The sequence below is a fragment of the Alexandromys fortis genome, unplaced genomic scaffold (genome assembly GCF_014885135.2).
Source record: "Alexandromys fortis isolate MF-2015 unplaced genomic scaffold, M_Fortis_MF-2015_v1.1 scaffold_36, whole genome shotgun sequence".
NCBI classification, from domain to species: Eukaryota; Metazoa; Chordata; class Mammalia; order Rodentia; family Cricetidae; genus Alexandromys; species Alexandromys fortis.
Window position 1 is genome coordinate 11,776,870 of NW_026067915.1, and position 25,070 is coordinate 11,801,939.

Here is a 25,070-nt window from a genome sequence, read left to right on the forward strand (position 1 = left end):
TCGCCTAACCGTAGGGACCATCCTAAAGTAGGTCAGTGGAGCAGCGCCTGCTATGACAACTGAATGGCTGTGCAGGACACTTTCTCCAACAGGGTTCCCCTGTATGGCAAGCTGGAGGTGATGCTCTGTTCCTGTATCAGCCTCAATCTGGAATGATTCATAAGTCAGAAGTAAGCATCCTCTTGACACTCATCGTGGCTTCATCTGAACCTCTGGCAGGAAGTAGAGGCCAGGTGTGAAGGCTCTGCCATGCTGGTAGCTGGCAAACCCTTCCAGCACCACTATGGCTGTGCCTGCCTTCTCTTCCCATCCCTTCTCCAGCTCCACTTTGACTGACTTGGTCTCCTTTCCTTCTGCCCTGGATGTTCTGGATAGAATAAAAAGAAATCAGAATGAAAGACTGTAGGAGAGAAGGTGTATCCCGGGTACACACGCTGCAGTTTGGGGGTGTTGTGTCTCGAGGCGGGGTAAACTATGGTAAACTATTCCACATGTAGCCAAAGATTGTCCTGAATGACTGTACGCCCTCCTCACTCTGTTTGATTATTTATACACTGAAGCCTTCTTCCTAGGCATTTCTTATTTCTGCTAAGGTGTGACCTCTAAATCCGAATCTTCTCTGGGGCAGAACGGCATTACTCTCTCGAGGATCACCTCTGCACTGTGGCACCAGCAGTCCCCAAGGCACCCGGGGCATCACGATCTACAGTGTGTGAAGAGCCAGTTTCCTTCCTGCACGTCGCATTGTGTCTGCTTTCGGCTCTCCTCCCAAACTTGGCCACTTAAAACTCCAGCCAATTAATTGCTTGTAAAGAAAACAGTTTGCAGGAAGGGAGGGCCACATTTTTCTTACATGGATAAGATAACAGCAGTGTCTGGCAATTTGGTGGTTTGTACTTTCTCAAGAAGAGTTGTGCATGCCTGTGAAGGCCCCTGTCTTATAACCTGACCTTTTATATCCCATATTCCCTTCCTCCCTCCCTCCCTCCTTCTCCCTTCTATCTCTTCCCCTCTCCCCCTCCCTCCCTCTCTCCCTTCTCTCTCTTTCCCTCCCTCCTTATATTTCTCCCTCCACTCTCTCCCTCCCTCCCCCCCTCTCTCTCTCGTTTTTCTCTCTCCCTCCCTCCTCTCTCTCTCCCTTCTCTCTCTGTCTCTGTCTCTCATTTTTCTCTCTCTCTCCCTCCCTCTCTCTCTCTCCCTCCCTCCCTCCTCTCTCTCTCTCTCTCTCTCTCTCTCTCTCCCTCTCTCTCTCTCTCTCTCTCTTTCTCTCTCTCTCCCTCTCCCCCCTCTCCTTCTCTCCCCCCTCTCTCTGTATGCGGGCTAGAGGGTAGCCTCACATTTTATTCTTCAGTGCACTGTCTGCCTTGTTTCTGGGACAGACCTCTAGAGTGTGCCAGTTTGGCTAGCCTAGGTGGCCACTGAGCCCCAGGCTTCCCTGACACTGGGGTTATGAGCACACACCAGCACAGCTGGCTGTATTACTTGGGTTATGGGGATTGAGCTCAGGTCCTCATCCTTGCAAAGGAAGCCCTTATCAACTATGCCATCTCCTCAGGCCACCTTCCTCCTTAATTGTCATGAAATGTTAGCGGACAGGACCGAAGGCCATTTCCAAGATGTGGAATATCAGCTTGCATGCAGGCAGGGGAAGCAGACTTAGAAATACATAGAAGTGTGACCAGTGTCATGGAGGGACAAGACTCTGACAGCTCTTCTGGATTTCTGACTTCCCCTATATGATACCAAAAATGGGACTCAGCTATCTTCCTCCAGGGTTGTGGCTTCAGAGCACCCACATCTGGTCACCTGCATAGGTGTGATTGTTCATTTTGGGAGGCCACTGAGGTCCTGCTGACGTCTTCCTGTCTGTATCCTGGAGTCTATTATGGAGGAAGGCTCTCAGGTTTGTGTCTTCACATGGTGATGCATCTTCTCCCTCCTGGTTACTACCTAACTGCTATTTTTTCCCTCTCACCTTCCTTTCTTGGATTTATAAAACCATTGCATAGTTTGTCCCCAGATCTGAAGGCAGGGCTGCTCAGACAGTGGCTACTACAATCACCTACAGTTCTGCTTCATGATTATGAGAACTGCTCTGTGTATCATGGAAATAACGACAAGCTTAATTCTGATAGTAATGTCCCTCATTGGTTGCTCATTTGTCCATTCTTCTAATCACACAACCAGTTCACACCAGACAAGTGACAAGCATAACTGTAGTTGGGAACACCAGAGAGAGCTGGACACACCAACTTCCACTCTCTGGGGTGGCATGTTGTCACTTGCTGATTCTCAGTGACCAAGTTACAAAGATGATCTTCGTGTCATAGTCAAAGGCCATCAAACAGGTCAAAACCAACAACAAACAGTGTTTGGGTCTGCTTGTGGCTGACAACACAGCAAAGCCAGACATCACAGTAAAAGAGCCAGAGGCAAAATTGATCAGCCACCTGGAGCAGAATTTGGGGAAACAAAACAAAACAAAAAAACCCAAACAAGTAAATAAATAAAACTTCATAATCAAAATCTTTATTAGAAGCAAAGGAGGCCAGGACTGACTGAATTACATAAAGCAATAGTCTCCAAGTTTTCAGATTTTTTATCTAGACTAACATATGGGGAGAGAGCATGTTAGTAGATCTGGAAAGAGCAGCAGAGACACAGTGGGAAGAACACACGGGGACAGACACTAAGTGAACCCTGCATAGATGTGTTCCATCCAACAAGCATTCCTGAGCTAGGCATGTGGGGCTCTTCATATTGACTCCCACATGGATTTGGTTTCTAGCTTCCTTTTTGAAACATTACTCCAAATATAGCCTGAACAATTGTGAAACAAAAATTTAAGGATAATAGAACAGGTGGCGAATTGAGAAACCATTTAAACCAGAAATGCCTGAGAGCTTGAATGTATAAAATGTGAGGTTAGGGAGTGTATACATATCGCAAGCTCATACTCAGCCAGGGCAGGGATTGTAGAACATTGCAGTTAACAAAAACATGGGTCTGCAGCTGTAACTCAGTGGTGGAACTCTTGAGCATACAGAAGGTCCTGGGCTCACCCCTCAACCCCACAGAAAACAACAACAAGCCAGGCGGTGGTGGCGCACACCTTTAATCCCGGCAGAGGCAGGCGGATCTCTGTGAGTTCAAGGCCAGCCTGGTCTACAGAGTGAGTTCCAGGATAGGCTCCAAAGCTAAAGAGAAACCCTGTCTTGAAAAAAAACAAACACACACCACTGGAAAACATTGTTAGTAGGTGTAAAATTACTATTAAGAGTTTGGTAAATAGAACTGGGATAATGCCACATTTACTTTAATCAAAATGCTAAATATATTTATACTTGATAAATATACAATAAGGAATGGGTATAATTATTTGTAGACGAACACTCATATATTTTGAAACACAGGAGGTCATTAAAAGAAAAGAACTCTTACGCTACATATGGGACTTGCACACATGTGTGAACACACACACGCACACACACACGGGGGGGACAAGAATGAGACGCACATAAGGTAAGAGAGCCAAATATTTCATTATTTCCAATTAATTAATTATTTAATTTCAGATCCACCTATCTATTATGTGCATGTGTGTGCATGGCATGTGTGTGTGCATGTATGTGTATGTGTGCGTGTGTAGATGTTGGAGGAAAGCTTTCTGGAATTGGTTCTCTCCTAATACCATGTGAGTCTTGGAGTTCAAACTCAGGTACCAGGCTTTGTGGCAAGTGATTCATGCTCTGTGAGCTATCTGACTGAGCAGGAAAGCCAAATACTTCACAAGAAATAGAAATCCAATTTAAAAATAAAAGAAAAGCTCAGTCAAAAATCCATTCAAAATTCCATCATGTCTGCTTTCAAAACAGCACACAGAGGAGCCCGGAGTGGTCCACCAAGCTCTATTGGATACTTCCATGCCCTGGCAGCTCTCGTTAAACTCATTGGGTCACCAAGCAAAACAGAAGGACACGACCAGGACAAAAGGTCTGGAGCTGGTGGGGGTGTTGGTGACAGGGGTGGCAGGGACATCAGGAAAGGCAGAGAGCGAGAGTGGTAAGAGTGATTATACACACATGAAATTATCAAAGAGCCAAACACCATGACAAAAGGTTGAAAGTTAAGCCCAGTGAGCACACATTAAAAAGTGGACAAGATAGAGCAGGGAATGAACCCATCACGCACTGTTAGACAGGGCAGTAAGGCTTCTTTCTTTGGCGTGGTTTCGACTCACAGCAAGGGTTTCCCTGTGAGGACCTTTGTGCACTGTGCAAATTTGTACTAAAAGATGTATCAGAGAAGAGATGGAAGACGAGGCGGCCAGGCCCCGCTGCCAGTTTTCTGGCTGGCTGGGGTCTCATAGCCCATGGATATTCCTATATTTTTGTGCTAAAACCCGGTTTTCTTTTGTATGTTTGGAAACCTTTTTTCCCCTATTCGCTTATACCTTTCTTTTACTGTAGAGTTTAAGGTAGTCCTGGCTTGTCTTGAACGCCATGTACAGCTGAGAATGACCTGGAGTTTCCTGCTTCCATCTTCCAAGTGCTAGAATTACAGGCATATGCTACCTTGTTCATTTTATACAGCGCTGGGGATCCAGCCCAGGATGCTATGCATAGCCAGTGAGCATTCTGCCAACTGAGATACATCTCCAGCCGCACTCACTACTATGGTTTTAATGTTGTATGTCAGGTGATTGCCTTGAGAGGCACACATATTAGACCTGAAAATATTTTCAAGGAGTTTTTCAAAGTCTAGGCTATCTGAGAAATGGTATGGAAATTCAGAGAAAATAAGCGATCGTCAAGAATGGGCAGATAGGTTTTAGTTAGCCCTCAACAGAGTTGGGATTGGTCAGAAAATAGTATCTAGAACCTTTCACGGGAAATGTGTTATCTGTGGCAGAGCAGGAGACACTGAAATAGCTAGTCCCTCCTGACTTCTTATACTGACTTTTCTTTAGGCAGTGGGCCAAGGATTTTGTCTCTTCAAAATGATGACATGCAAGCCTACATGATCCTACAAATACTCTTTGTTCATAGACAATATTTCCATATCTGAGACATGGAAAAACAACTTCTTTGCTGTCTAATCCATATCTATTCCTCCTGGAAGAAGGTGTGTGTGTGTGTGTGTGTGTGTGTGCGCGTGTGAGTTGTGTATGTGCGTGTGTGTGCATGTGAGAGTGTGTGTGCATGTGTGTGTGCGTGTGAGTTGTGTGTGTATGTGCGTGTGTGTGCGTGTGTGTGCATGTGTGTGCATTGCATGTGTGTCTGTGCGTGTGTGTGTGTGTGATTTTAGTGTCATCCTCTATTCTCTGCACTGGACTTTTTGAGGTACTGTCCCTCGCTGAACCTGGAACTCATCAACTCTAAAAGGCTGGCTGGCCAGTAAGCCCTGGGAGTGCCCTGTCTGTCCCTCCCCAGCACTGGGGTTACAGGTACGTGCAGCTGTGCCAAGCCTTTTACATAAGTGCTGGGAACTGGAACACAGGTCCTCATACTTGCATGACATACACTTTATCAACCAAGCCATGTTCTCAGCCTCTGACATAATCAGAGAGGCACTTTAAATCCATACTTGTTGGCAGCAGATAAAATATCAGAAAAATAATAGGAGACGCAGCTTTCAGAGTATTTCGTGCTTTCTTCCTTTAGCTGACAGGTACTAAGCAGCACTGTTCCAGCAGGAGTAGATGTGGATTAGACAGCAAAGAAGTTGTCTTTCCATGTCTCAGCCACACACATCTCAAACACTCTGAGAGCAACAGTAAGAGCACTGGGCCTGAGATCTAAGTCTTAATAACTTTTCAATGAATTTACCTTTACAGGGATTGAAAGGTCCTCCAAGTGGTTGTGTGCCAGACAGAGAGGCACACTGAAGTGTATTCACTAGTGACAAAGGAGCATCAGACATCAGGGAAGCAAGGCTGTGAGAAGGGGGAGTCCTCAGTGACAGTTGCAATCTCCCACTGTGACTGCCATGGAGTCTCCACCCCTCCGTTCACCACCCCCACCTTGTATGTTTGTGGAGGTCAGAGGTCAGCTTTGGATTTGTTTTTTAAATTTAATTAACTAATAATTGAGTCAGAATATCTCACTGGTCTGGAACCTAGTGTCCAAGTACTCTGGGTGATCCGATCAAAAGATCCCAAGGATCCTCCTGTCTCCACCTCTCAACACTGAGACTAAAAGCACATACCCACATCTGGCTTTTGTACATGGGTCCTTGGGACTGAATTCAGGTCCTAATGCTTGGAAGGGAAGTACTTAATGGTGGAACTATCTTTCTAACCCTTGTTCTACTATCGTTCACTTAACATTCTAAGTCCAGCAGCAACAGGATTCTCTTAGAAGGGACTAGATGGGGAAACAATGGGAGGAGAGCTGCCTCTGATGGACAGAGTCTTGCATTGCCTTTGTATCCTCTAAAGTTAGTGAAGCAGTGAAGATGTGGACAGCAGAGACAAACAGTGCCCTCGGATAGGACACCCGGAACTAGGTACTGCACGTTATCAGAACCGATTGTGTCTTCTAGAAACTTACCAGACTCTGTGAGAAATGACATGGGATTTCAGAGGTGACAAGTATTTGCCACAGAACAAACAACAATGGCAGGCACATTTTACTTAGATCTCAATAGATTTTGGATTAGATGGAGAGACAGAGCAGGAAGGAAGGATAGTGCAGATGTCAAATGCTGGAATGCTGAAAAAGATGAGGAAACCGTATTCAAAACTTTCTGTGGAGAACAGGCTGTCTGACACAGAGCAGGGACAAATGGCCAGAGGCCGGCATTGCTACCACCTTTTGCCCTGTGTTCTCATTATATAGGGGGTCAAGGATTTACACCTTTAAAGGGATGGCATTCATGGAACACAGTGGTGCTCGAGGAGGCTTCTATTTGATATATTTCCAGGAAGGCATAAGAAATGCTTATATTTTCTTGTGTACAAGTTATATACCCCTAAAAGAATTGTTCATGTAAATGACCACAGGTGCCCCTGAGGTTCTGTCCACTCTGAGAACACACAGACTTTATATTTGATTTTAGATAGTCCCTTCAATCTCTGTTTCGTCATTCTCACCCCCACCAACCCACCCACCACACACACATACACACCACAACTTATTCAGTGCACAGGCACTGAGTTTTGTTTTTACATTTCATGTTTTATGTTTATATGTATATGTGTTTTTCTATTGAAGATTGGGTTAATATCTACAACAGTGGGGTGCATTCAAAACAGGTAATAGAACAGTTAAACTAATGTTCAGAAAGAGCTCTGCAGAAAGGTCTAGCTTGGGTGTGTGGCAGTGTTTCCTAAGATCAAATGATTTAGTCTAAGCACAATGGGTGTATCAACATCAGGGTCTTCCTATATCGTAAGTGGACGCTCAGCACAGGATGTTGACCTGCTGGCGAGTTCCAAGGAGTAGGCGGGTCCTGTGGGTGGCCTCCTTGTTCTCATTGCTGCTGGTGCCATGATCACTGACTTTTCTCATTTTCTCTTTTTCTGTAAGATAATTAGTCCTAACCAAATTGGGTCCTTATTTTCTGGATGCCATACCTCTCCTTACTCCTAGGGCAGCCATGGCCAATGACGAGGTGATAGGCTGTGTACAGGGAAGTCTCTTGTCTCTGGTGGGGCTCTTTAGTTGGTTGAGTCTGACATAGACTGGGTCAGAGTCCACATCTCCCATAATCTCTCTTGTCTTTTCTGTTTCTTTGGGGCTCCTCTCAAGGGTGCCCCTACAACCAACTCTCATAACAATCCTTACTTAAGGCAACACTATTAATATTATCTCTTGTGGAAAACTTTGGCAGTTATTAAAGCCATTGATTCTGTCTACAATGACTGTATAAGGAGCCTTGAAATTTTAAGCAAGAAATCCAATGTTTCTAACGATCTGTTCATAAAATGACTCCGTTTAATGTGCCATGTTTTCTAAGCAGACTATAGCCGAACCATTGAAACTCATTTAAAATAGTCTTAGGAACATGGTATCCAGCAATAAACAAAAAACTTGGGACTTGTAGGGAAAAAAATCTCCTTAATTGACAGAACAGACCCATGCTTAGAATTAGTCACATTAAGCACATGTGTTTCCTATCCATGAAAAAGCTGGGCATAGTGGTACAAGTTCAGCACTGGGGACGCAGAAACAGGAGGATGCTGGAGCATGCTGACCACCAAGTCAAGGCAAATTGTCAGGTGCCAGGTTTAATGCCAGACTCTATCTAAAAGTAAGTAATGTTGAGGATAAAGAAGATCAACATTGACCTCACCTCCACAAGCATACTCACACATGGGAGCACACACACACATATGCACACACAAGCATACACACACCACATAAAAGCACATGCTGACCTATTGCACTGTCACACTGGTTCAATGCTCCCTTGAGCGAGTCACGCCTAATGCCCAATTCACTACCAAGGCAGAACACCGTAGGTGGAATCCATTTAGGAGAAACACACAAAAACGCTCCGCTGACCCTCACTCTCCTTGGCAAGCCTTAAGAAGTTCAGGAGAGGATCTACTTGGAGGAAAAGGGGTGTTTTTATGACAAGAACCTCAGCCAGTTCATAATTATCTCCATTTAGTCTTGAATCCTGCTGTCCTAGAGGCAGGACATTTATCTTTGGAGTTCACATGCACACATGGCTGCTTGCTTCTCTCCCATTTCTGTGAAAGGCTGGCTTGTCTATCATTGGCTTGAACAGGTGACCAATTATAGGAGGAGCCAGTCTAGGAAGGTGAGAACATATCACACTCTTTACCCCCACATCTCAGGGAACACTGAGGAAGAGAAGGCAGAGAGATTGGAAGAGCTGGAGAATGGGGAGATTGGGGAGAAACAGTGTCTCCAGGATGATTGCACTCACGAGCAGCCTTAGGAATCCTGCACAGGACCCTACCAAACACGGATGGATGGGGGTGGGGCATATGAGCTTCCTACCAAAGATGGATGGGTGGGGGTGGGGCATATGAGCTTCCTACCAAACACGGATGGATGGATGGGGTGGGGCATATGAGCTTCCTAACAAAGATGGATGGGTGGGGTGTGACACATGAGCTTCCACTCCTAGCTGAGAAGTGGCTGACAGTTGATGGTTGCTAGGAGAGAGAGAATTCATTTTCTTTAGTGGTATGGTACCTAGTAGGTTGCCCATGATCCAGTGGATGGCCACATGTGTATATATGGCCAGCTCTAATTAGACACAGCAAGGTTTTTGATAAAAGTATGTAAAATTGGGAGGGAGTGTGGGACGATCTGGAAGGAGCTGGAGGGGGAGAAGGGGTTGATATGATTGAAATATATGGTATGAATGTATGAAATTCTCAAAGAATAAATTAAAATATTATACTAAAATATTTTTTGAAAAATCATCCAGCACACCCCTACCTCACAGGCGAGAAAGAAGAGTAGCCCGTTCTAGAGGCATGAGTAGAGCTGGCCGAGGACATGGCTGGGAACTGCTTAACTGACGGGGTGTGCAGCCAGCTCAGCAGGCAGTGCCTCAGGCATCAAGTCTGAGGTGAAGGAACTTGAAACAGAGGGTTGGCTATGATGGCCTTTACTGGTCAGTGTTCCCCTGGTGGTCGTGACCTCTACAGCTTTAAGGACAACCAGGCACACATATGGGGTCTCACAAAACCAGTCATGAGTGCGCTTCTGTCTCAGAAGCCCCGAGGGGAGGGGACTATCATGCTCCTCTCTTTCAAGGAAGCCCCCTTGCATCACTTCCTTCTGGCCTCATATCTTCCAGGCCTCTCCTCAGAGAAGGCCCGAGAGTACTTTGTGAAATCCTTGAAAAGCTCAGGTCAGCTCGCTGATTGTATTTATCTTTTTCTTATTGTTTTTAAAGGTAAGAAAGCAGTAGGGCTGGAGGGGTGACTTAGGGCAGTTGTTTCTCAACCTTCCAAAGGCTGTGACCCTTTAATACAGTTCCTCATATTGTGGGGATCCCCTAATCATAAAATTATTTTAATTGCTACTTCGTAACTACAATTTTGCTACTGTTATGAATCATAATGTAAACATCTGTGCTTCCTGATGGTCTCGATGAACCTGTGAAAAGGTCTTCGAATGTCAAAGGGGTTGCAGCCCACAGGTTGAGAACCACGGTTAAGGAGGTGAAGTACTTGTTTAGTAAGCAGGATGACCTGAGTCTGGATCCCATATAAAACCCAGGAAGAGTGGTGGCATATATGTACATATATATACATACGTGTTATATGTGTGTATAGTATACACACACACACACACAACCCCAGCACTGGAGGGTGTTAGAATAAGACAAGTAGATTCCTACAGTTCTGTGGTCACCCAGCCTAGCAGAAAGGGTGGGCTCCAGTAGCAATGAGAGGCCCCTAGGGTACTTCCTCAGCCTTCATGAAAACCTGGGTTTGATCCTTATAAAACGAGGCATGGTGGCACACAAAGGTAACCCCAGTTCTTGGGGGGGATGGAAGGCAGGACGATTAGAAGTTCAAGACTGTCCTACTTAGAGATAATTAGGCCAGCTTGGGATACATGAGACTCTGTCTTCTAAATAAAAAAAAAATAATTGAAGAGGTAGATATGTGGGACTGGAGAGATGGTTCAGCAGTTAGAAACACTTGCTGCTCTTTTAGAGGATCTAAGATCCATTCCCAGGACCTGCATCAAGAGGCTCACAGCACTCAGAATCCCAGCTCTGGCCTCTGTGAGCACAGGCAGGCATGTGCACAGGCATGCCCCCTCCCAACAACATGCACACAGAGTTTTGTTTTGTTTCTTAAAAAGGTAGCTACAATATACACTTAATTCAGATAAAAGCACAGTGTAACTTGGGCCTTATAATAAAGCTGTTGCTGCACTTGAGGTGTCCTGAGAAGCCCCTTAGGGTGATGGCTGTGACATTCCTCAGAGGTGAATGCATTTCCATTACTCATTCTTAAAACACATGCTCCCCGTCTTTTCACATGCATCACAATGAGGTCTAAAATAGGCCTTCATCACCTCCTCTTTCAGGGTTATGAATAGCAGAACCCTGAAAAGGCCTGGTGGCAGCTGAAAGAGAGGCATGGATGAAAGGAGGTATTCAAGAAACCAGGCAGGAGGCAGGCTGCCTAAATACTTCGAGCAAGGAACACGAAGGGACCCCCTCAGTGTCCTGCGCTGGCAGCAGGTGCCACACTTCACGGTCAAATGGAGCCGTGAGTGGGTGGGAGATCCAAGGAGGCGCTGCATCCATCAGGCAAAGAGGTTGAGAAACCCAAAGGTGACCTAAGCTTCGGATCAGGTGGCTGACCCTGTTCTCCACGTCTTCATCCGTCCCCATTTCCAGCTGGCTGGAAACAGCAAAAGATATTTTTCTACCCTCCCGACTGTGGGATTTCTCAGTTTACCTAACTGAAGGAATTCACCAGAAGTTGCCGTGGGCCACCTCCAGCTCAAGAACTCGAGACGCCTTGTGTTCCACCTCTTTACCTAGGCAGGAGGATGACACTACGGGCTGGGCCTGTAGCTTCGGGAAAGAGTGAGGGACAAGAACAAGAAAAGATGCAACTCGATCCCCAGTGGTGTCTCGGTCAGTGGGCTTTGTCTGATCTGAAGGCACTCAAGTGAGAACTGATTTGGGGTTATCTTTACTAACATGGTCACTGATTAGCCCACCTCCATCTTAGACAGAACAGCCTTTTGAGACTTGGAGGTAAATAACTTCTGGAATATACGATGACCTTAACCTTCTACTAACCCAAAGGCTGAGCACGTCACGGATCACATCTGAGGTTGGCGGCTGAGACCTCCTTGCTCTTCTGTAACATGGCTACCTGACACTTCCATCCGTGTGTGTGTGTGTGTGTGTGTGTGTGTTTTTAAATCCCTTGATTTATAGCTTTCATTGTTCATTTACTATAAAACTTCATGACACAGTGTAGCATGGTATTTGGGTGATCTGAATTTGGGTTTCCAGGACTAGGGCCGCTAATTTTTGGCTCTAGAATGAACTCTCCCTTATTCTTTTACACTGACACACACCATAACTGGACCTTGACAAAGGCAAGGGCCTCACAGAGCATTCTACCTGCCTGGCCATCACTTAGGTGTCCAGTTCTAGTGATGCCAGACACAAACATTTCAGGTCTTCTCTGCCCACCTGGTGTGTTCAAGCTCAGGCAGGTACACACAGGCCACATGCAGAAAAGATGTAAGAGGCACCAGGCTCCTGGTGGAGGATGCCAGCTGTTGTCTTGGTTACAGCTGCATCCTAAACACCTTTCCCCTCTGCCTGGCCCTGCTTCCCTATGTTTTTCAGAAATCCTCTTCCTCACGCCACTCCCAACATGGACCCTCTTGCATCTAACTCTCTGAAGCTCAGAGTTGGTGTGTGGGTCTCTGAACCTAGGGGCCCAGCTCTCCTTCAGCTTCCCAGGGGTGTTGCACCTGTAAGGGGTCTTACCCACGATCATGTGGTTGCAGACATCACAGAAGGTGGGCTTCTTAAAGACATGCTCCTGAAAGACGTGGACCTTGTTGTTGCTGCCGGGGTGCAGGCCAGCCCTGGCGGGCATAGATGCAGGGCTTCCAGGGATGGGCATTGGGTTGGGGCCTGGGCTGGGGCCCATGCTGGCCTTGGCTAGCAAATCTGCTTGCAATTTCACATCACTGTTGGTTCTCGGGAAGAAGTTGTCAGCACTTTTGCTCCGCAAGCTCTTGGTCTTGAAAGAGAGTGACCGTTTTAGTTTCTGGAGCTGCAATGCAATGATAGGACAACCGCTCTTACGATCAGTCCCGCGACTCCTGTGGCAGGTGCAGCTAACGCTGCCCTGCACTGACCCCTGCATATCTTAGCCCAGGAGGTTCTGCCAGACCCCAGTGTGGGTGGTCCAAGGCCAGCGGCTAGCAGAAATGGAACTCAGTGGTTCACCTGTGCCTAATAAACCAATGAGCAGAAAGAGGCTCCGTCTATTCCAGTCTGCCATCTTCTCGCCCTTGCTTCCCACCATGTGCTGTCTAAGGTCTCAGGATACTGGGTTTTTGACCTTTGTCTTTTGAGTTTGCATAGTTGGAAGTGAGGTAGGCACTCCTGGGTGCCAAGGCTGTGTGTAATACTGTCTTCTCCTTCTCATGACCAGGTCTTATGTCTTATGATCATAGCTACTTGTCTCTATGGATAACATAGTATATGAGTGATGTCTCCCTCTGACTTGACATTAATCTGGCTTACTGGTCTCCAGGACCCAAGTCAGAAGCTCTTTAATCTGCATGTATCTTCTGTATCTGAAATATATAGACATTGTGTGTGTGTGTGTGTGTGTGTATGGCATTCCTGTATGCTCCTGTGGTATATGTGTGTATGTGTGGTATATGCTTCTGCACATGTGTAGTGTATGTGTATATGTATATGCATATATACCATTGCATATATGTGCATGTGTGTTATTGTGAGGTATGTATGTATATGTGTGTGATGCATATGTCTGTGTCTGTGTATATGTGGTGTGTGGAGTATGAGGTAAACAGTTTATGTATGAGGTGTATGTGTATGACTCAGGATTTCTGTGTAGCTGTTTGGCTCATGTGCCCTTGCCCTGGTGTTTAGCCTCAGTAAACCGGACCATTCCTTTGCCTTTGGGAGTTATGGCAAGACACCAAGTGGATTTAGATGAGTTCTGGACTTGAGTTCATTCTGCATTCCTAATCCAATCCATGCTGGCTGCTGGAGAGATCGTCTGGAAGCACACATGTGAACGCATGCATCTCATGCTTAAAACTCTTTCGGGACCTTTTCCTTTAAGATGCGCTCCAGCTGAGTGTGCCACTGCAGGCCGACATCTCTAGCCACTCAGGTGGCTGCAGCCAGGGATCACAGACCCAAAGCCTGCCTGGTTTGCAGGGTGAGTTTGATGCAGCTTTGGCAGTTCTGTATCTCAGCAGTTAAATGGTGGAAAGCAAGGCTGAGACTATAGCTCAGTGCAGAGTGCTTGCCTGGCATGTGTATAACTTAGTCCCAAGCATGAACCAAACAAAGAGCTCAGTCCTTGCTCTTGGGCTCCTGGGACCTCCGCCCTGGTGGCAGTCTGCACCAGCTACACTGCCAGCTACCACGGCTCTCCCTAAATCTCTCATACATTTCAGTATCAGCCCTTAGTGCTCTGTCTTCCCTCAACCCAGACACAAGGAATGAACATCATACTGGTTGTATGGCTTTCAGGGGTCACTGCACCTTTGAGGTGGCCTCCTTTGGTAAGTATTCACCTGTGGCCACTCTCCCTATTACCCAGAACCACACCTGTGCAGCCGCTGAAGCCATGCATGACGGTAAGTCCTGTGCTTACTGGAGTCTCTACACAGTGGGACCAGGCTCCCTGATGACACGTAAGATGAGCTCACGGGGCAATGTCAAGCCTTCCCCCTCCATCCCCACCTCTATCTTGACCTCAGAAGACTAGGATGCCAAGTTTTACCTTAAAAGTAGATCTATTTTCTACTTCCTGCATCTTCTTAATTTAAGGATCCTGCCAGCTTTAGGGACAGAGATGAGACAAGATCTCACATCACAGCCTTGGTTGTCTTAGAACTTGCTATACAGCCCGGGCAACTGACCTCAAACTTGCAGGTTACCCTCTTTCCTCAGCCTCTTGCTGAGAGTTCATATGTGAGCCATCCAGGCCCTTGAGCTTTTATTTATTTTAATATCAGGCTAATGAGATGGGTTACCACATAGAACACACTAGTCATCAAGTCTGAGGACCTGAGTTCTGTTCCTTGGACCCATGTGATGGAAAGAGAACTGATTCTGACAAGTTGTACTGTGACCTCCACATATGTACTGTGGTACACACGTGTGCGTGCACATGTGCACACATACACACTTTTCAAAAGCTGTATGTATTTACTGAACACTGTACTATCATATAAGGACATTTCATAAAAGTATGTGTTGTAGGTTGATGACATTCACAGCAGTTAATGTCATGACTTGTCTGTTTATCCTAGATATCTGGCACCAGAGGAATGGATGATAAATGTGTGGTATACACAATGGGATTCTTCTTAGTCATAAAGAAATTAACGTTGTTTGCAGGAAGTGATGTAACTTGAGGTAATCACATTAAGTAAATTAATCCAGTCTCAGAAAGATAAATAACATGTTTTCTATCATTTGGGGTTCTTAGATTTTATATAGATACACAAAATCGTGTATGTATGTATGTATGTATGTATGTATGTATGTATGTATGTATGTATGACCTGAGAGTAGAAGCAAGACTGTTGGGGAACAGAGAGAATTAATGAGAGAGACGAAGGGTAGGGGTAGGAAATTATGGGGGAAGAGCTATAAGCCAATTTTAAGGTAGGACTTTGTGGCTCCTTTGGAAGTCTGCCAAATGCTTTCAAGTTCAATGTTAAACCAGCCTTCTGCTGAACTTATGTCCTTTGCTTTCTTGGTCAGTGAGTCTCCAGGTATTGGATGGGGTGAAATGCAGTTACTCCGGGTCTTAGGAACATGGGACTTCTGCTGGTCAGTGAATATGTAAAGGGCTTTGAAATAGGGAAGCAGGTCTGTGATCTCCAGAGGTTTACACGTGATGACAGGGAACCCTCAATATTTCCCTTCCTTGCCCTCATGTGTGTGGCTTGACACTGTGTCAGGTGAGGAAGTCTGCTGGCTTCTAGAGCCAGAGATTTTGTTGGCAGCCAATGGAACATGTCTTACTGAGGTGGACTGCCTGGAAGACATGCCCACCAATTTAATAGGATCCCAGCTGCAAGCTCAAACATGTGTTTCCCTCATACATCCACTAATGGAGCATAGGCCAGAGAGGAAGAATTAAAATGAGGAAATTCAAGTAGAATTTGATAAGCACACAGGTCACAAAATGGTCAACTCCTATGTACAACCACTAAGGTATAGTTCTATTGAAAAAGTATTCCTTTCCAAAGAAGAATTCTATAAATTATTTTATGTGTCTGTGGAAGCATACTCCACCTAGATGCAGGTGCTTCCAGAGGCCAGAGCAGATACAGGACCCCTTGAAGATGGAATCACAGGCAACCATGAACAGCCTGGCATGGGCACTGAGAACCGAACTCAGATCCTCTGGAAGAGCAGCAAGTGCTCTTCACCATTGAACCACAATTTATGCTTCCTCAGATATTCTTAAGCACAGTCTCATGTTCTGGAAATGAGTGAGACCTCAGTTCTTAACATTTTTGCAAACTTTATTCATGTACGTATTCATTTAGTAATTGGGGTCAAGTGCTGGGCCTTGTACACAGCAGCCAACCACTGAGTTACATCTCCAGTCTCACTTATTAGAAAAGCCCTCCAGGTAGGGGATCTTTCATTTCCTGAGTCATCGAATAACTCAGTAATGAACATCCATTTGGATGCTACCAGGAGCCAGGCATAGTACTCAGTTTTGCTGATAAAACGGTGAAAATATTCGACAACAATGACACTGATCTCCTCACAGTTTAAAGTCTAGTAGGCAGAGGACGAAAGGAAGAAATGACAGTACACTCGGTGAGCACTAAAGTCCCAAGGGAAACAAAAAGGACGCAGGCCTTAGAAAGTCACAAGAAGGCTTATTTGACAGGTGGCATTTGAGCAGAGGTGTGAAGAAAGAGCTGGGTAAGTGAGTGATGTAGGAAAGGCATTGTTGGTAGTCGGACAACGAGCAGAAGAGCATTATGGGTGATGAGAAAACCAGCAGCAATGATCCCAGCAAGAAAGCAATGTCCCTGAGACAACCGATGAGGATACAGCAAGGGCGGTGATCCACAATCAGTTTCAGCTGAGCTTCCTTGCTGGTCATGGCAGGGGCTGCTGTTCAGAGCAAGAAAGTGGCAAGGGCTGACTTCTAGTTAAAGGGATGCTCTGGGGGAGTTCTTGAGAAACAGATGGTTAAGGGGTAAGATTGAAGCAAGGAGACATGCTTATAAGCCTGCAGTAAGTATCTGGCCAGGAGTGGATTCTGAGAGGTGTGATAAGGTACTCTTGCATTCCAGGTACATTTTGAAGGTGGACCCAGGAGTTTGTTGAGGGGTTGGAGATGAATGAGTAACTCTAAGATTTCTGATTGGTGCAGCTGAGTGAATGGAGGCATGCCCTTTTACTAGAAGGAAGGACATCAGAGAAGATACAGTCGCCATGGAGACTGGAGGTCCGCGGTGCTTATTCAGAATTCAAAGGGAGCCGAAGTATTGGTAAGGAGATACATGATTTTGGCCTTGGGGAGAAAGGTCCAAGCTGGGTAGTGAGTGGGGAGCCATGAGCGACTAGATGGCGAGCAGGGTCACAAGACCAGCTGAAATCATTACAAATGCTGTGAGCAGACCCTAGAGAGACACTGTCTGCAGACAGAGCTCAGGAGACTGCAAATTTATGTGAAAAGACGATTCATGAGGCCAGGCAATGGTGTTTGGGAAGAAGCCTCCAAGGAAGGAAACCTAGATAAAGAGGTGTTATGGGAGCTAAGGAAGGAAATGATTCAGAGAAGGCAGGGAAGCCACTGGGGTCAAATTAATCCCAGCAATGATTTAAATCAATGAGGTTTATGGCCCTGCAAAGGAAGGCCTTTGAGAAATTTTAGCAGCATAGCGGATTCAGTGAGGTTCTGAGGGTGTGAGGGCAAGGTTTCAAGAAAGAATGGCCAGAGGGGAAGGGAGCAGCCGTGGTGGCAGGTGGGCAAGGACAGTTTCTTTGAGTTTGCCACGAGGCAGATTAGTAAAAGCACAGCGACATTTTACAGAGGGCCTGTAGCATCTCAGTGTTGTCTGGGGGAAAGTTTGGTTTAAATACTAGCGGATTTCAAGCTACTTTTAATCCAAGGATGCATAACAGGGGATGCATCTGTCCTTGAATAGAGCATCAGGGGTGGCTGTAATGTGAGAGAGGAGAGGCAGCTAGCAGAGAGACGCAGGCAAGCCGGCAGAGTTGGTGCTGGCTATCTGCAGCTCTTTGTGTGTGTGGCGGTGTGGTTCACACGTATGCAGGTGCGTGTGAAGGCCAGAGAACAACCCCGTTTGTCATTCTCCAGGTGCCACATAATTTTCTCAGACGGGAAGTATTCTAAGCTGGCTGGACAGTATCCTCGGGGATCTACCTGTCTCCGCTTCCACAGTGCCGCAACTGCCGGCACATGGCAGCATGTCCACCATTGATTTCTAATGTGGTTTCTGGGGCTACAAATCAGGTACCGGCACTCACAAGCATTTCCCTCACTGAGCCTCCTCTAGGCCATGACATGGATCTTTTGATTGTTCAGAACATGAGGAAAACCAGGAGGGAGAGGACAAAGATGTCAAGAGCTGGAAGAGGAAGACCAGCTTACAGATAGAAGAGAGTGTGCACTCTGGACCGATGTACAGTGAGAGGCACAGAGCACCTATGATAGGTCATTATCTGTTTTACAGAGGAGAGACCCGACCTGACAATTTAAAGGCCTCCATATAGAAGTCTGATTTCAAAGTCCCCGAAGCCAAATGAACTTAGTTGAGAAAGTAGTGTACCTTCACCCTCCTCTTAGGAAAATCTCTCAGCTTGGTGTGGTTTGTCACCCGGTGCCACCTGGGATTTTAGCAATGATCTACGCAGCTGCCATCTGAACAGCACTTAGGTGCCAGTTAATCAGAGAAAGCAGAAACCAGGCATCCCGAGAGCACATGGAGACTTTAGCCTGAAGGCGACCATAATGCAGACATGTTGACTGACCAGTTGATGAAGCTGCAGTTGCAACGAAGCTAATCAACCAGTGTGTGCTTGATGTTCCGAGCAGGACCTCAAGTCTGAACTATGTGGGAACGTGTGCTGCAAACCAGTCTGCCGGCCCAGGCAGCTACCTGGGAGGCACACACTCCCTAAGGGCACTGGGAGCTTGAGTTCATCCTGTTGAGCTAAAACCATCAGCTGCCTTTACAGGCATCTTCCCTGCTATCTAAAACTGCACCAGCAGCACATGGGCTTCATATCTGCCTTCAGATGAGGTCACCAGAGAACTGTTGACGAGCAACTCTCTCATCCTGGATTTCCCCATGTCATCTACATCCTTGATTTTGAAAATCAACATGTTTTTTTCCTCTTGACATTTTATGTCCTCTAAAATAGTTACAGCTCCCCTTGAAATAGTCACAGGCTTCCTTTTTGCCTGTAAAGATGATTAAATCGATTGATGATCTAAGCACGAAGGGAATGAGTTACTTGGCAAGCAGAGGCGGGTGATAACCCTCATGCGTGCGCATGCCCTCTGAGACCCACTCTCCTTCACCCTTCATCTGCCACAAGAACCGCTAGCGGCATCTGTTTCAACTCTGGCTGATGCTGTGGGTTGTGTGTGTCCCAAACACGCCTAAGGCTAGTGTGCAGATAGTGCATTCTGGGCCTTGAAAAGTCCAGGGTCTATGGCGAGCTTTCCAATTTTATGCTGAGTTTTTATTCTTGAATAGTTGGGTTCCTTTCATTTGTTCACGCATATGTGTGTATGCATACATGTGCACATGCATTTACATGCATGTGCAGGTCAGACTTTCAGGGTTTTCCATCTAGGTTGGATTCACTGCAGTTTAGACAGTGATGAAAAGTCAGAAAACTTCTCCCGGTGTCTGCCTGGCTCTGTCATAGTCATGTTAATGTATAGACAAGTAAAGCAACCTTTATTGAATAGGACTGACTGCATTCTCTGCCCCCTACAGCTGCATGGTTGAAGCAAGTCTCTGCAACTTCATGGCTTGAGTCCCAACAGAGAAGGGGGAATTAACATAGTGCTTCCGATTGCCCTCACAGCTCTGACCCTGCGGGACACTGTAACACAGAAGACCAGAGTCTGATCTTCAGAAGTGTAGACCTGTGCTTCCAGAGACAAGCAGCAGCACTGAGAACAATCCAGGGTGATGCTAGAGCATGCACTGATGTCATACAGTAGTAAGTAGACCTTGATTGCTGCCTAGTCTATGTTGTCGGAGGAAGGAGGCATCAGCAGGGGCTAGAAGAGTCAGACAGAGACATTGCTTTACAACCTCCGAGGATGGATTAACTTCTAACTTTGTGAGACAGGGTCTCATGTTATAAGCCCAGGTTCGCCTTAAACTTACTATGCAGCTATGGATGGCCTTGAACTTCTGTCTTTGCTGTGGGGTACAAGAGCCTTCTTGATGGATCCTCTCATCTAACTTTATCTCTAGTTACCATTTCAGAAACATGGACACAGTCAGGGCACCACTCACCCCAAATTTCCAAAGATGTGTTCACTATTCACGTCTTTGTTTTTATAAAATGATTCCTAGGTATAATGCCAGCATAGTCATAAATTCTCCTAAGTACGATGTCAGCATAGTCATACATAATCCTTTCAGCTATTCCTCCTTGCAAAGCCAATCTGTGTTGAGAAGAAATGAGGCGAGGGGCCATCGGTGGTGAGGGGAGATGTAAGTGCAGGTACTAGTCTCAGTATAAGCAAAAAGTCTGAGGTCCCACTGGGTCCTGAGAGGACAGGGATTTACAGTTCAATACCCAGCTTCTCAGTAGATTGGTGAATAGCCATGACAGATCTGGGCTGGAAAGGGTGAGGGGGCAAATTTAGGGGTGATTGAAACAAAGAATGTTGGGCCAAAATACTTCCAAAATGAGTATTGTAAACTTGCCTTTATTTTTTTAACTCGGAAAATTACCAGCAAGGTTTGCACTGATCTCTGAGGTATATGCATGAGGGCTCATTATTATTCTGAAGGAAGGCTTGTGAGTCAGTCACCTGATGCATCATAAATGGATTTTGTGGAGTGTTTCCATGATCCTTCCCATCCTTGGAGTCTTAGCAGGGGAAGCCTTGTATAGGAGGCTCAGAGTTTAGACTGAAATTATGGGTGTCGATCCACATGGCTTATCAAGAGCAGTCAAGCCAAGCTGTAGGACACAGCAGTCACCAAGCCCACTACATGTGGCTGGACTTGGTCTCTTCTGCTTCACATATTGTTGCTGTTGCTGAGGGAAACTGAGGGGGTGTCAACCCTGGGACCAATGATATTTCTTCTCAAGAGTGAAGGGAAGAGCTTGACTCTTACAAATGCTGGCTCTGTGCATCATGGAAAAACCATCTCCAAAGCACACAAGGGGTTTAGATTATGGGCCATTGTAGAATTTGATTCACAGAATCCACTGATTAAATAACCAGAGGGCTAGAGAATAAACATATACACTTAAGTACAACATTAAGCTTTGTTTATTAAGCATGACCTTGTAAATAGTAGGCACCAATTACAGTCTGAATTGTGTTCTCCCTGACTCTTACACTGAAGGCTCAACACTCCACCCTGCACCTCAGAATGTGACTATGTTTGGAGATCTGGCTTTTACAGAGGTAATTAAAGTCAAAACAAGGCCATTACAATGTGCTCTAATCCAATCTGACTGGGGCCCTTACCAGAAGAGGAAATTTGGGGGATGGGGAGACAGTGCGGGAGGAAAATCTTGCTGTACAAGTATTGGTATCCAAGTTCCCATCCCTGTGTAAGAGCTGGGTGTAGAATTTGTAACCCCAGAACTTTGGGGACAGAGACAGGTGGATCACTGGAGCTAAATGGCTAGCCTCCAGCTGAATCGGTGAGCCCTAGGTTTAATGAGAAACCCTGTCTCCAAGAATAAAGGGGCAAAGAAAAGAGGGAGGGTATCCAGTATTGACTTCTGGTCTCTATGCACATGAATGGGCACTCATACCCCATCCCATACAAACACATCACACACACACACACACACACACACACACACACACACACACAGAGAGAGAGAGAGAGAGAGAGAGAGAGAGAGAGAGAGAGAGAGATTGAGATTTGGACATATGAAGAAATGACCAGGTAAGACACAATAAAGCAGCCCTTTGTAAATCCAGGAGACTGAAGCCTCAGAAGGAGGCAATATGTGGATATTAGATCCCAGGCTACAGAATAGAGAAAACCCTGTTATTTCTGTTACCCAGTCTGTGATATTTTATTACAGTTGTACCAGACTCACAGAGTTCTCAAGCAAAGCTTGCTGAGGGCCAGCACTGCCTCCCTAGAGAGATGGCTGTAATCTAAAAGCTGTAGCAAGGAGGCTCCTCTCCTGTTCTTGGTGTTGTCTACCACAGCATAACTCACTAGATAACACGAATGGAAAACCAGGCAGGTTGTCTTAGCCACGCCTACAGCCTTGGACATTTTCACACACATGTTCATGGAGAGTTTTAGCTCTGCATCTAAATCTCAGCTAAGAACTTTTGCCCATATCCTGCCAGAACTTTCTATATCTTTACCACAAGCTTTGGTATCGCATGCTTCTTGGTGCCTTGTCACCAGGCACCCACATCATCACCTACTACATCACCGGGGTTTCATTCTGGATTCTGCTTCACGTCTGTCTATTCTTCCCTACAGTATAGATTTTGCCGTGGGATGGGCACTTTGTTTTAAGAGAGTGAGTGAGTGAGTGGCCTTCTGTATCATAAGCTGGGATTTCCCAGATTTATTGCTGGAAAACCTGACATCTAAACAGTGCTCTTGTTTACAAGACCCCGAGTCTTCCCTTCTGCCATCTTCAACTCCATTCTACTACACAAACCATAGCCAAACTCCTTTCTCCTCTCCAAACCATTCAACTCGGCACCTATGTTATTGCTTGCCCTCCCTGTCTCTATACCGTATCTTTGCAAGCAATTTCTAGCATTGTGTGGAGCAGAAGGAAATAGATGAAATGGATCCTCCTGGCCCCGAAGCTTAAAACCCAAAGATTTCAAGATCCCGTCATGGGTGAGAGAAACATACTCAAGGCCGATGAGTCTCAGCCGTGGCCAGGCAAGATCAGTGGGTAGAGTCAATCCAGAAGAGGAGGCTATAGCGTGGAGGTGGCCCAAGGATATGGAGGGGACATTTCCCAGGGTACATATGTCGGCCACGATGAACACACAGAGAGCAGTGCTCTGAGTAGGTTCCCAAATGGTGTCCCCTTACTCAGGCCACTCCTTGTTGGCACATCAGCCTAGAGGGATCTCAGCAGTCACAAGGAATATGTGTCTCACTCTGGGGTGGCCCTGGGGTCTGAGCAAAGCTTGGAGTGGGACCTTTGTAGGTCCATATGGCATGGTTAGATTCTTATAGAAAAAGATGCCTGAATTGCTGACCCTTGTGGCCTTGAAAACGACATCCCCCTCACATTCTCGTCACCCAGACTCTGAGTAGTAACCAGCCTAACATTTCATTCAGTTTATCAGACCTCAGGTGTTGCGGGAATTCAACACAATAGCAATTGTATCAGCAGCTTGGCCTATGGGCATGGTCTTAGCTGGGAATATATGACCCGATAAGAACCCGGGCTAGAGGTTAGTGGGCCCTTGGACAGTGAATGAGTTGGCAGCAGCCATGACTTGGAGGGTCCCCACTGTCGTTTGTGAACAAGGTGGCAGAGCCGCAGGTGGGGAGCCAGCTCCCCAGTGGGAATGGCGGAGCAGCTGATGAGGTGCCCTGATTCCTCCTTCTGTTTTGTAATCATTGTGTGTGTATTTTGATATAAATAAAAGGTAACACAATCCCCAGACTTCCCTCTTTCCTCAGGTCCTGAAGATGTCTGTGATGGCATATTTCTGCTCTGTGCCTCAGATCCAACACATCTATCCCCATCTCTTTCCAAACCCACACAGAATTCATTATTTCACAGGCCTCTGATGCCATCCTGTGGGTCCAGTCTGACACCCCATCTCCCTGAGCCGCTTCCCTTCTTGCTCTCTGCCCACGTCCAGGAATTACATTCTGTTTTCACGCTCTACTTCCTGCTAAGGAGCCAACAGTGATTTTCTAAGACCGAGCCTGATAAAACTTCCTCACCCCAGTCAGACACCCTTTCAGCGCCCTCCATGGCCCTGCTGGAATGGAGGACCAACCATTCTGATCATTCTCATCCTCCATTCTTCTGGTCCCTTTGGCCTGTGGTCAGACAAAGCAAGAACACTGCTGCTGGGCCCTGCTGTTCTCTGCCCCTTCCAACAAGGCTTGTCCCTCCTCATGGATCTCATCTCTTGCTCTCTTCAGGTCTGTGCCCTGGCTCTGTTCCACTTGGCATTTCAGGGTGATATATATATATATATAATCTTAGCTTTTTAATTTAAAAGGATTTTATGCCCATGGAACACTTGCAAGAATAGTCCCAGGAGCAGAGATCTCCCCTTTAGTAAGACTGAGCAGTTGTTAATAATTTGACAATATTTGCTTTTCTTATCCTTCTGGCCCAATGATAATGATTATGATTATTATTGCTATCATTGCTAGGTGGCACATTGCACAAATCAGTCCTTAACATTTCTGAGTTCTTCCATGCATATTTCTTCAGAAGAAAAGTATTACGTTATGAAAACACGCTACTCACCAATGCAATTCCATTATTCAGACCTGGATTTTGATAAGCTGGACAGTGATGTCTCAAGAGCATTAAAACAATCTTTCTTAGTATCTCATCTTAGATAAATAGTTCTTTTAGTTTTTGTGTTCTTAGTCTCATTTGACCTAAAAGAACGTGTTGGGTTTTCTTTGACTTTGTTGACATTTTCATCTTTAAAGAGCACAGAACTTGTCCTGTAGAATGTGCTGTAAGCCGAGCTTGTCTGGTGTTTCTTCACAACCCACTGAACTTTATTACAGTCTGGAAGAGATTTCACAGGCCTGACACTGTGCCCCCAGTGTATGGTATCAGAGGCACATAAAGCCTGGGTTTTAGTTATGTATTTATTGCTTTGTTTGTTCATTCTTTGGCTCCCATGCTGGAAGGAGGTCTCTGAAACGGCAGGACATCTCCAGTGTTTTCTGGCCTTTCATGTTTCAGAGCCTAGCACATTATCAATGCTCAATAAATCTTGCCTAAAAGAATGAATCCACATGTGACTGACTTTATAACCCAGCACACTTAACTATAACCCAGGCAAAGGGCTTGCTAAGTACTCATGGTGCAAAAGAAGTCCCCAGTGGAGGACTTGGGGATGGGGCAAGTGGTAGGCAGGGAGGAAGAGAGGAAAAGCCAGGCAGGGGTTGCCTGTTGGGACAAGGGGT

The 25,070-nt window shown here is 46.0% G+C and overlaps 1 protein-coding gene across 2 annotated transcripts in view; it reads right to left on the reverse strand.

Annotated features, from left to right (window-relative positions):
• Positions 1-25,070, reverse strand: part of Stac (SH3 and cysteine rich domain) — a 119,530-nt gene that overhangs the window by 56,314 nt on the left and 38,146 nt on the right. Inside the window, exon 2 of one of the 2 annotated variants that reach the window (XM_050139666.1) lies at positions 12,463-12,754. The exons of the other annotated variant lie outside the window; for it this stretch is intronic. Within the exon in view, the coding sequence (XP_049995623.1) occupies positions 12,463-12,754 (292 nt within the window). The remainder of the gene's footprint in view (positions 1-12,462; positions 12,755-25,070) is intronic. 2 annotated transcript variants of the gene reach the window in all.